The 12277-nt window shown below is 38.0% G+C and overlaps 1 protein-coding gene across 1 annotated transcript in view; it reads right to left on the reverse strand.

Annotated features, from left to right (window-relative positions):
- The window catches only part of syne1a (spectrin repeat containing, nuclear envelope 1a), a 121563-nt gene that overhangs the window by 79056 nt on the left and 30230 nt on the right, over nucleotides 1-12277 (reverse strand). Inside the window, exons 27-46 of the mRNA XM_084091051.1 lie at nucleotides 11521-11593; nucleotides 11238-11402; nucleotides 10878-11027; nucleotides 10569-10655; nucleotides 7758-7898; nucleotides 7510-7670; nucleotides 6754-6904; nucleotides 6399-6626; nucleotides 6198-6296; nucleotides 5071-5258; nucleotides 4825-4948; nucleotides 4481-4647; nucleotides 3391-3544; nucleotides 2665-3290; nucleotides 2293-2472; nucleotides 1723-1873; nucleotides 1467-1631; nucleotides 572-754; nucleotides 375-476; nucleotides 43-246 (exon numbers count right to left, since the gene is read on the reverse strand). Of these exons, the coding sequence (XP_083947177.1) occupies nucleotides 43-246; nucleotides 375-476; nucleotides 572-754; nucleotides 1467-1631; nucleotides 1723-1873; nucleotides 2293-2472; nucleotides 2665-3290; nucleotides 3391-3544; nucleotides 4481-4647; nucleotides 4825-4948; nucleotides 5071-5258; nucleotides 6198-6296; nucleotides 6399-6626; nucleotides 6754-6904; nucleotides 7510-7670; nucleotides 7758-7898; nucleotides 10569-10655; nucleotides 10878-11027; nucleotides 11238-11402; nucleotides 11521-11593 (3499 nt within the window). The remainder of the gene's footprint in view (nucleotides 1-42; nucleotides 247-374; nucleotides 477-571; nucleotides 755-1466; nucleotides 1632-1722; nucleotides 1874-2292; nucleotides 2473-2664; nucleotides 3291-3390; nucleotides 3545-4480; nucleotides 4648-4824; nucleotides 4949-5070; nucleotides 5259-6197; nucleotides 6297-6398; nucleotides 6627-6753; nucleotides 6905-7509; nucleotides 7671-7757; nucleotides 7899-10568; nucleotides 10656-10877; nucleotides 11028-11237; nucleotides 11403-11520; nucleotides 11594-12277) is intronic.

Here is a 12277-nt window from a genome sequence, read left to right on the forward strand (position 1 = left end):
TCCTACCGCTATATTTAAGTCATATTCAGTCAATTCACTAACCTTGATTTTAACAAAATTCTCTGGGTCAGAGGATGTTGAAAACTCTGATAGTGAGTCCTCAGAGGTCTTCAGCTGCTCTGAAATCTGGGAAATTAGATCTTGAAGCTGCTGCCTCTGGGAGTTGAAGTCTTTATACATGCCTCTGGTCTGTTCGTACACCTCTGAAGCATGGGAAATCTGCTTTCTCAGATCTGCAGCCATCACCTCAAAAGTCCAAAAACAAATTCTAGATTTACCAGTCACCGTGACTAGCGTTGTGTTTTTATTCTCTTTACATATTTGATGTAACATCACTTATCACAACAAATGTCACAGCTACTGCTGATGATTACCTGAAGTTCAGTGTGTGTGTGCTGGGTTTTCATCAGTTCCTGTAGCTCTGTCATCTTCTCTTGCAAGGTCTTCAGTTCGTCCTCTTTATTGTCCAACTCCAGCTGTACAAACACAGAAATGAAGGGAATTACATATTTTGGTATTTTATTATGTTTCCTTTATAAGGTTAGATTTGGCTTGGCTAAATGGATCTCACCTTGAACTCAGAGAGGTGCTCCTCCATGTCATGAGTGGAGAGGAGACTGGCAGCTCCCTCACTGAGCTCACAGACAGAGACAGCACTCCAACACTCTATGTCATTGGCCATTTTATTAATGCCATTCCACAGCTCAAGAGAGCGAGTGTACCGACTGATGTCTGCATCCATACTCTCAGAGATCTGCACAATAATGAACACTGGCCATAAGTGCATCATGTGCATAATATGGTGTGGATAATAAGAAGACCACAGTTGAAAGAGCAGACGCATCCCTTATTCTGACGGTGTAATGACTGTATCTCATACTTCTATATCACCATCCTGACGATGTATGTACAGAATTTTGTTTTTACTTAGTTCACATACTACTTTGTTTATCTCTGCTTGTACATTTCAGTGCTTTATTTATTTGTTTTTTTTTACCTCCCTTTTATTTTAATTGTTCCTTTTGTCTTTTTCCACCCTGAATGAGTCATAAAAATTATGAATAAATCATAAATAAAAAAAGACAAAAATACAATATTTATATGATAACCAATAAATGGTCAATATTATACATTTGTATTTGTTAAAAAAATTAATGAAAATACAACACAGGAAAAATATCAAAAAGTTGCAATAAATAAATAAATAAAGATTTTAACTCATTTCCATATCACATTCTGACATAAAACCAGTTCTCCTTGTAACATAGTCATTTGTAGGAGCAATAATTCTTAATGATTAATTCCAGTTCACAAATGATCATGTTTACATGCTTTACAATAGGAGATGCTTCCTCTTGTTAGATAAATCCCTGCTCAAGTTATTTAATAAAGTGTTTGGGACTAAACCGAACATGCCAAAAAAATGACGCCTAAGACATCTAATCAAAAGCATTAAATGCACTCACATCCAGCCACCGATCAACAATGGCATCCATCTCAGTTGTGACATTTTCACTCTGAATGCTTTCATCTGGAAGCTTCTTTAACACACCGGTGAGGCGTTTGCCTGAACCAATGAGCTTATTCAGGTCCTCCTTAGTGGTCGCCAGCTCTGGCCTCACTGCTTCCAGCTGCGCAAACAGAGATAACAATATTACATGTGTGCTTGTTATCATAAATGTAATCTGATGTTTAAAATGTGGCACACGCTGAGGCACTAACCCGTGACAGAGCTCTACGGATGTCCTCAGGGTTATGTGGGTCCGACTGGGCCACAGTGATGGCATGAGCTCTCTCTATGACCGAGCTGATCCTGGTTCTCAGGGTCTGGTATTCCCTACAGAGCTCCAGCAGGTTTGCACAAAGGTCATGGCTTTATGGGGACAAACACGAGCAGCCAAGTCTTAGATTTTAGGCTTAAAGTGAGTGACATCAATAGTATCAATAGAAATACGCAAACACACACTACAGTCATGGCAATAGCTCAAAACACTCTCCCCTTTCTTCAGTTTCTTTAATCCAAAGCATAATCTATTTAGAGATTCACCCACATATCCATCAAACAGCGCACACAAAATAAACCACATTTAAATTGCATTTAAACATGGCAACAGTCGCAACCTGTCAAAACATCCATCCATCAACCCACTGGCCCAGTCCAGCCTCTCCCTCCCATAAGTCATCCATATCAAGTTCAATTTGACAAACCATTCATCTATCCATGCACACACCAAGTTCCAATGAAAACTAAGTGTACAGTCTAAGACTTGGGAACCGTAGCAATATACTCACTCCTCCACAATAATCCCCCTAATCCTCTCCCAGGTGGAGTGGACCACGGCTACGTCCCGTTTGACTTCCCCTGCCAGCTCAGAGTCTATGTGGGCCAGTTGTTCTCCTTTTTCTCCCAACCACAGCTGACTGTGCTGTAGGGCCTGTAGCTCTTCTTCCAACTGCTTCAGCAACCACAACCTGACAAACACATTTATTATTAAAACAATTATTAAAACAGCATAACACAAAATATAGGTTTGCCATCATTACAGTAAAATTACAAAAAATTACACATTTGTCCACAGTAAACAACACCTCAATATCAGGTCCGCATTTTTTGGCACGTAAAACATACACAACTTTCATACCAAAATAACCAAGTGCCTGTACCTCTGTTGAAAGCCCTGTGTGCTGGCCTCTGTGGGCCATGGTATATTGGCTCTGTCCTCCAGCTTTGCCAGACTCCCGAGTAGCAGCTCCTTCCGTCCCCTAAAGGAACTCCACATGGTCGCTAGTGCCTCTGCTTCACTCTGCTTTGTCCCAATGCTCCTCTGAAGCACCTGCACGCTCAACGCAACATCATCCACCAGCCCTCTGCAGGATGTTCTTTCCTCCTCTGCCCCTTGTAAATGAAAATGTGCCTTGTTTAGGATGATATCCAGGCTAATGGCATGCACCTCTAGAGATGCTAACTCCTTGGCAAGGTCCCCCAGTTCCTGATTTATGTCCCTGACTTTGGAGTCATCCCAGCTCTCTCTTCCTTCAACCTCTTCCTGGAATGTCTGTAAAGAGGTTCTGGTTTTATTATAAGTCTTACAGAAGTCTTTTAGTTTGAGCAGTGCTTCATCTCGATGCTCTACTAAACTCTGTGCTTCACTAAAGTGTTGAAGGCAGTCCTCCTTCCTGGTCTGGAGGTGCTGCAGGTCTTTTGGGGATATAGACGGGCTGAGGGCATCTAGATGTGTCTGTAAAGACTCCAAGAACTTTCCTTGTGTCTGAAGGGACGTCTTGTCCTCCTTTAGACCATTGGAGAAACCAGATAATTAAATATATTTTCAATTAAGACATTATTAACAGAATGATGATTGGATGATAAAATGTAATGACATATTGTACCTTGGTTTTTGATTCAGCAGACTGGAGATCAGTGATGCTGACTTTGCATGTGCTTTGAATGTGCCTGAGGAAGTTCTCAGTCCACTGAGTCAGATCAAGCGAGACCTGACTGAACTGCTCCAACTGAGCAAGATGGGACTGAAATTCCTGAATCCTGAAAATACAAGATTAAAGGTCAACACCTACTCATCAAGGTAAAGGTACATTGTAACTTTATTTTGTTCAAAATGTACAAAATATATGAGCGAGTACATCATGAATCCATCTTACAAGCTGTGTTTTTGTCTTATCCTGAATCTGGTATGGTATATGGTACGGCTATAATAAGTGTTTATATTCAGACTATTTTAGATCAAGAGGGATGACAACTGCTGCAAAGTGGCTCAGTACCTGCGTGACTCATCATATAGCCTACATAAACAGAGAAAAGTGGCTTGGGCTTCAATGTTCTTCTTCAAGACTTGTGCATTTGTATTTATTAACAGCTAGAATGTCAGAAGTTACACATACTGTATATATTTGTCCAGTCAGTAACACTGACACAGCAAATATGCAAATAAGGCCTTTAACAACATCTTATGAATACCCAGGATTAACTGTTAACCCTGGGTATAGTATAAGCAGTGTGAAACATGAAATCAAGATAACGCAGGATTCCATTTACCCGGGATTTAGAATGACCCAGGGTATTCAAACTATTTCAAGTGTGAAAAGCCCTATAGTGTACCTTTAAATATTCAAGGAATACTTGTAATGCAAATTAAACAATGTAAAATATGCAGCATAATTCACACATGATTTTAATTAACACAATTAGACCAGCGAGACCTTTGAATGGTAGTGTAAATATACTTTAGTGAACCATGATTTACTACTTACTAATGCTAGTCAGAGGCAGGTGCTATGGGAAGCATTCCAATTCTAGACAAATTTTGATTGCATAAAAGTTTGTATATGCCCTTTAGTACAAGATTAGTCATTAATATTTTTAGTACATTTTCTGGGAGAGAAAGAGAACATTTTAAATGTGTATATTTTAGGAGCACATAAGGAAACAGATGACAAGGACAAAAATATAAATTATTATTACCTGAGTGGTATATTAGTACTGAGAGAACACCACCTCTCTTCCATGCTACAATGAAGATCTCTAAGCTCTGCAGTCCTTTCCTCTGAGGCGGAGGAGTACAGAGACTCTGCTCGGGTCTCCAAACTTTCCAACAAAGACTCCTGAGAAGGAACTTCTGACTGCATGTCCTGATACATCATAAAACAGATTTTATTGGTTCCTTGCCATTAAAGTCATAGTGTCCCGAATTGTTTTTGAGAGTTTTAAATGAGTGTTGCTAATTCAAACAATCAGCATTAAACATAAAATAACCATGGATGTGGAAAACGAAAACAGCCAAAATACCTTTCAGACTTCGCACTCACCTGCAGCATCTGAAGCTGGCTCTGTAGCTTCACATTGTCTGTGGTCAGGTAGGGAGAATCTGAACTGCATAGATTTTCACACCTGTTCAACCAGGACTGCAGAAGTGAGAGATCTCTCTCACATCTAAAAAGCAGACGGCCAAAACATTGTTTTTTTTAATATTACAATATTTTATTTAAGTAACAAAAATCACTTTCATTGCAGTCAACATGCATTATGTTCCACATAAATATGCAAACACATGCCTTTGCCACAGAGTCAACAGGTTCTCCAGTTTTGATTGTTTTTCAGTCGCTTGCTGGGTATATAATTTGTGAGCTTGCTGAAGGTCAGCCACAGCTTTCTCCATCCGTCCCCCATCAGACAGCCTCCTCCAGCCCAGACTCAGAGACAACAGCCTGGGCCCGAGCTGCTGTAGACGCTGCACTACATCCTGAGAATGAAGGAAATAAATGTTACTCTAGCGGCCTCAAATGCCTTTTATATAATCATATTTTTAAAGTGAACAGTTAAGTGAAAATTTTAGCATATGGTCTTTAATAGGGGTTATGCGCAACAGCTTCCATGTTCTTCAGGTCTTTTGTATGTGCTTTGATAAATATAGAGCCATTTAATTTAAGATTTAAGGAGTGAGCAAATATGAGCATAAATTGAGGTCTAAAAGTTTTTTATTTTCTTCTTCTCACAAACATCTAGATATTTAAATCGCATAAAACGCCAACATTAACACTTTTCTCATTGCGGATGCGGATGCAATGAGACCTGTTTTCCTGTTTGTTCATGATGTTCGGCATAAAGCCTACAGGGCCTCCTGTACTAATGGCCCTCTGGCTGATTTTGTGGATTATTTCATGCAGCCCTTCAAGTGTAAATAGTTTATCCTTTAATCCGGTCTGCAAATTGATTTTTACTTTCTGCATTTTGGTTTGGTCTTCGTTACTCCGCAGTTCTCTTAAGGATTATTAAACAGCAGTCAGTATATTTTTCCACAGGGCTTATTATAACAGTCCTAAAACATAAAAACAAACTTGAAGCTTTATTTTAGGAGACGGCAACAAACAGACATGCTGCAGCTAATCCAGTCACTTAATTTGAAATAAAATGTAGTAAAATGTAATATTTGAAATAAAATGTAATATTTATAAATATCACACTGCACATGTGAACTGATTTTTATTTATTTTAGTTGTTCTTCATTTAAATAACTTTTGATCATTACAATCGTGATGTTTGTATACTGTATATACTGGTATAGTGGCCCCGAATTTGAGTTTTACACCCCTGGTCTAGATAATATATACAGTATGGTATGGAAATTGATTTATTTAGGTCTTTAAGTTGTCTGTTCCAAACAAACACATGTAATACTAACCATATGTTCATGAAGAGTTTTATATGTTCTTGATGCTGATGTACAGGAAGTAACTGGTGTGTTCAGTTTTTCCAGTAGTCCATTCAGCAAACCTTCAACCTAAGATGAGTGAAAACATTGAATAACACACACACACATCCAACATGACTTGAATAATATATCAGACCAGAGTAGCACAGAGAGCCATGTATATAGTGTTACCTCATTGAGATCTTGAGTAAATTGTTTCGTATTTCTCAAACTAGAGTGAAGCTCTGCCTCTCGTTGCTCCACGCTGTTCTTAAACTCTTCCCGGTATCTTTCAATCTGCATCAGGCGTGCTTTAAGTCGCCCTGCCTCATTCGGTGCAATGAAATGAATTAAAGATTGAAACTCTGTCTCCAATCGGCTAAAGATATCCATCTTCTCCTCTAAGGCCTCCTTTAACATCTAAGAGGGAAAACAATGAGGAGACATAATTCACTGAGTGCTAAATGAAACCTATCATGTTGTCTGGTTAATTCGGTTATGTTTATTAAGTTACAGTCTTCTGATCCAGGTCATTATCTCTGTTTACCTCCACCGTGTGAATCTGCTCATCCAGGTTGGCAGAGGATCCGCCGAAAGCTTCAAGCTCCCTCTTACTATCACAGACCCAGGAGAAGAAAGCCTCAGACTCACGACTGAAACTTTGCCACCATCTGTGCATCATCTCCAGATCTGACACACTATTGGAACAGATACAAGCAGGAAAGAAACACCCATTGTGAAAAATAGTACCCCTGAAAAGAGTACTTATTATGGAAATACTGTAGTTTAAAAGAATATACTCTTTACAGAATGTACACTTAAGTGGCCTTTTATTTAATTAATATTATAGTATCTGAAAGTATAGTTTTTAAAAAATATAAACACTTTTAATATTTGAAGTACACTACAAATGCACCTTCAATACAATTAAACACACTTCTTTTTCACAAGGAACATAATTAAAGGAATTCACAAAGAAACCATTTTGAACACACCAGCTACATCATTTTAGCACCCGATTCAATCAGGATTCAACTCAGGCAACATTGCAAAAATGTCCAAAAATGTTGTTGCATCTAGCAGGTCTCTAGCAACCTCAGTTGAGTGAGGTTGATGAAGATGCAGCAGACTATTGTAATCTGGCATCATACTCTTGAATTGTCTGTCATTTTCTCTATTTCAGTAAGGTTTACTTGCATTTACAGTAGGTTGCTACAAGAAATAAGGTGCATAACGTGATTGTGCATTGTGCAGTATATGTATGTACAGTAGATACAGGCAAATTGACTTAAAACTGTCTTACATTTTCCTGAGGCTGGCTTGTATCTCCTGCAGTCTTTCTTTTGTGGACTGGGCCTGATCCTGTAGTAAAGACTGATTGTGAGAACCAAGTTTAATATCTGCTGCCTTCTTCACCAGGGACTCAGCTCGTACAGCAAATGTGTTACCCTGCTCATGAAGCTCCTAAACAAACACACACAGATATGAGTATTATTCTCAGTCCAAAGTTCAATAAACATTTAACTACTATATTTTTGTCTTTGCTCTCACTTTAACATTTTTCATTTCAGTCTTGAGGTTGTCCAGGCTGCTGAAGATAAGCTCCCTCTGCAGGACAGGACTGACAAGACACACAAACTGCCAGATGGCCTCTCTCTCCAAATCAAACTCCTGCCATGCATTCACAGTGACCTAAAGAGCAATGAGAGTGACACATTACCAACTGCAAGTAAATTAAGTGATTGCATTTCTTTCTGATTATTCATGTTGCATTACAGGGTTACACTTTATGCACAAAACGTAAGTGTACACAATGTTTGACTTCTGGAAACAAGTTCGGACCTCTGAAGAGAGGGGCATTCTAAGGTCTTGAGGCCCACAGTTGTCCACAACAATATTAAAAGTCCAGTGTTGGGAAAAGATACTTTCAAAAGTAACACGTTACAATATTGCGCTACTCCCTAAAAAAGTAACTAATTGCATTACTTAATTACTTTTTATGGAAAGTAATGTGTTACGTTACTTTTGTGTTACTTTTTCTAACCTGGGCTGGTTAGAAAATGTAATGCCCTTTTATTCCAAAAGTGAAAGGAAAAAAGGCTCAGGCTGAAGGAAATTCACACCTGTACAGTAGAGGGCTTTCAAAATATTACAAAATATGAAACACAAAAAAACGTATTAGAATTGTTGAATTGGATCAGGTCAGACACTGGTTAATAAAGTGAGATTAAATACATAAAGTATATTTGTGCAATTTAACATATTTAATTATAGCAGGTTTGCTTAATATTCTGAGTTTGCATTTCACTGTTCAAGTGAGATGAGTAAATGCATGCTCACATTTAGTCTACAACTATAATAACCGTCATGTTTACACAGCGCACACAACACCTCTGCACTTACTCCTTACTCCAAAAACATTAATTCACATATTTTGTTGTAACTTTGAATAATGCGTTACTTCACTAGTTGGAGTAATCTGATTATGTAACTCGAGTTAATTAACTGAAATTGATTGAGAGTTGAGTCTAAAATGAGGAGTGCTATTTGTTGCATCACTGAAAGTTAGCCATTTATGAGGGTTAATAACAGTTAGGATCCTGCCTATGAAGCTAACATGCTATGATCTAACATATGGAGATCTTTCTGAACCGTTTTTACATACACTTTAACCCCCTGGGGTCGGCTATCGCGCCGGCGCGATAGGCTCGTTTTTTTCCGTATGAGTGCAAAAAAACAATTTTTTAAAAAAAATTAATTTTTATCTTATATGCTTGTGTTATACATCAATCGATCCTGTTTAGTGTGTATTTTTTTTGTGTATGCTCATAATAAAAACAAAGTGTTGTGCTTTTCGCCAAATAAAGAAAAATAAACATGATGCGAGTTCTGCCTACTCTCCGTCAGTGAAGTCAATTCTGAAACGCGTCCGAAAATGAACTGTAACTCAGCGAATACTCAGTCAAACAGGCATACATTACAGACACACAGGCATGAAGCTTGAATTCTCTTCTTTTAAATGAAGTAATTTTTATAAAAAAACAAATATTCACAGTTTATATAATATGTATGTAAAGAGAGAGATGTCAGTCGTTCTCATCTCAGCTAATTAAGTTTTAATGTGACTCCGCCTACGGAGACCGTGCTATTCAAACGCAAATGTGAGGCGATCCATACAAACCTGTGAAACGCCCACATCCGCTGGATAAGGCCGGTGACACACTGGATGCGTGGCGTAAGCGTCTCAGCTGCGTGGCGTGTCCGTTTTTATTTCGGCTCCCATGTTAACAGTTTAGAGTTTGTACACTGCCTGTGTGAGACGCGCGTCTCAGGCGCGGCACGAGCCGCATGGAAAACGCGTGCATTCTAGAAATAGAACTGACGCCTATTTTTCACGCGACACGCAAGCGTCTTGGAAGCGTTTCCATGCAAAATTGAATAGGAAAATCTGTTTATTTGTCATTTTGACACGAATACATATTAATAAATGTCCTTTTGATGTTTAAAAGTGTCTAGGTTTTGAGGAATATATACTGTATGTGTTTTGTCAAAAATAAAGTCATCAACTAACTAATGAATCCTTTACTTTGAAATACGTATGATAAAATGTATACTTTAGTTTTGAAAGACGTTGACTAGTTTTGAAAAGATTATAAAGTATGTATGTGCATGCATATATATATATGTGTGTGTATATATGAAGAGTTCAGATGCAAAAGCCTCTAAATGCCATCTGAAATTTTCTTCTAGAATGATCATTTTTATGAAGCTTGTATATTTAAGTTAGCTATAGGTGACACACCTGAATGAATGGCTCATTAAGTATGCAGGGACATTGTCTCACCAGGTGTGAACTACTAAATATGCATGATGCTGTTGGAGCGTTTACGCCCCATCCGCATATTGGCTTTCCAAACTAAAAGTGTTTCACAAAACTAAAATCAGTATCGTTTTATGTGAATGATTAGGCAGGATGATTTTCACATCATTTTGAAGAAAAAACTCTAGGCGATGACATCAAAAGTCTTATTGCCACATATTTAGTATGTGTTTTGTGGCCTTATTTCAGAAACTTTAATTTTTAGTTTTTTCGATAACCTTGCATAAACATTATTCTCTCAAAAATGAAAACATGTACATACATGTGGCTCACATATTATGGAAGTCCTGTTTGTGCTATATAGAGTGAATTTACACCTTTGCCATTAATATGTTTATAAGCAACTGAAAAAAGCACAAATGTCAGGGCATGTCAGAACATCTCAAGGACCCCAAAAACACCCCAGACCCCAGAGGGTTAAGGGGAATAAAGTGAATTATAACATGGCATATGTGTAAATATAATTTGACTGAAAGTGTTACCTGCAGGTGTTTCTCCTGAGCTGCCCAGTCTTCTTTACCTTGAGATCTCACATCCGTCTCTTTTGCTTCCTGTGTCTTCAGATTGTGCTGAGTACACACCATGACAGGGTGACAGAGAGGAAAGAAAAATGGAAAAATAGAAGGGAGGGGAAGAAATGAAATAAATGATCCTGAGATTCACCCCTTGGAATATTATGCATGAGAAAGAATCACTTATTCACAGCAATCAGATTAGCAAATAAAATCAACACGATTCATCACGTCTATTGCATTATATGTGTCAACAAAAATGAATTCTACAGTCCCTACCTGATGAATGAGGAGCAGCTGTTTGGCTTCTGTTATGTTCTCTGCGTTCAGTATTCTTCTGTGCTCTTGTGTCTGAATCACCTCCTCCTCCTCCTTCACCACCTCTCCAGTCTTTTTGTGCCCTTCATTGGCCACTGCAACAGGAAAATCCTGAGAAAACAGTAAAAGAGTTTAAACATGCAAGATGTTAAACTGTAACACCACAGATATCTGTACAATAAAAAGTTCCTGCAGATGATATGTAAATATGCACATGGAGAATTTTATGCAGACATTTTCTTTCCAAAGAAAACATGGCACCTGATATTTGCAATAGTACACCTTGCATTAAACCTAGCAGACATGAGGATCACTCTTCACCTCAGACAGAGACAGCAGCAGTGCAGAAACCTGTTGTGAGAGTTTATCAAGAGCAGCCCTCTGTGTGTGAACCTCACTCTCAGGACTTATCTCCTCCAGCACAGCGAGACGAGCTTTGAGCCAGTCCAGAGTCTCGCCCTGAGCCTTTACCGCCCGACGCTGCATCTGCAAAGGGAAGCAGAGGGAGGTCAGCTGAAGTCACATAACAGACAGTGGTCTGAACACACATTCAGTATACAGTATGAAGATGAGCATAAGTCACATAGATTTGGGGTGAGCTCACCTGGAGAGAAGAGATTTCAGCACCACTTTGCATTTCCTGCTGGGAGAGAAGCCACCCAGACAGCTCACTGAACCTGGAGCACAGCACAAAAAACAAAAGATAGAAAAAGAAATTCTTACACAACCTGCACATATGTTGTCTCTTGTCAAAAAGAAATGTGCTGAACTGTATAGAATGTGTACTTAAAAGCATTTTAAAAAAACTGTACTTGCAGATATTATATTTATTAAATAAAAGACCATTTCAAGAGAGTACCCTTTTATCACTTTCTTAACACACGTAAGTACACTTAAGTGGCATTTGTAAAGTAAAATTAAACGTTTTACTTTGAAGTACATTTTAAATCATTGTTTTAAAGAATTTTGTCGAGCTTTAAATAAGCTCACTTATTTTGATGTGCTGACTAACATGCTAAAGCAAATGTAACGTACTTCCTATCATTTTAACTGTAGTGTGTTATTCAATGTTACATTTAAATGTTTAATTTAAAGTTAATATATTTTAAATGTACTTAATTGCAACAAGTAATTATGAAATTAATTACATATAAAATGTAATTCTACTTAAGTATAGTATAGATAGACTATATTGCAATAATACATTTTCATTTAATTGCATTCAAAGAGTTCCAAAACTTTACATTCAGTTTGCATTTAAGCATATTATATTTATGCTTTTTCACACAGGGCGTTTTGTATGTGTTGAAGAATTTTCCCTTGATTCATGTCTAAGTATGATGCAATGAAAATTACAAGCA

This window comes from Abramis brama, assembly GCF_963993115.1.
Source record: "Abramis brama genome assembly, chromosome: 18".
Taxonomy (NCBI): domain Eukaryota; kingdom Metazoa; phylum Chordata; class Actinopteri; order Cypriniformes; family Leuciscidae; genus Abramis; species Abramis brama.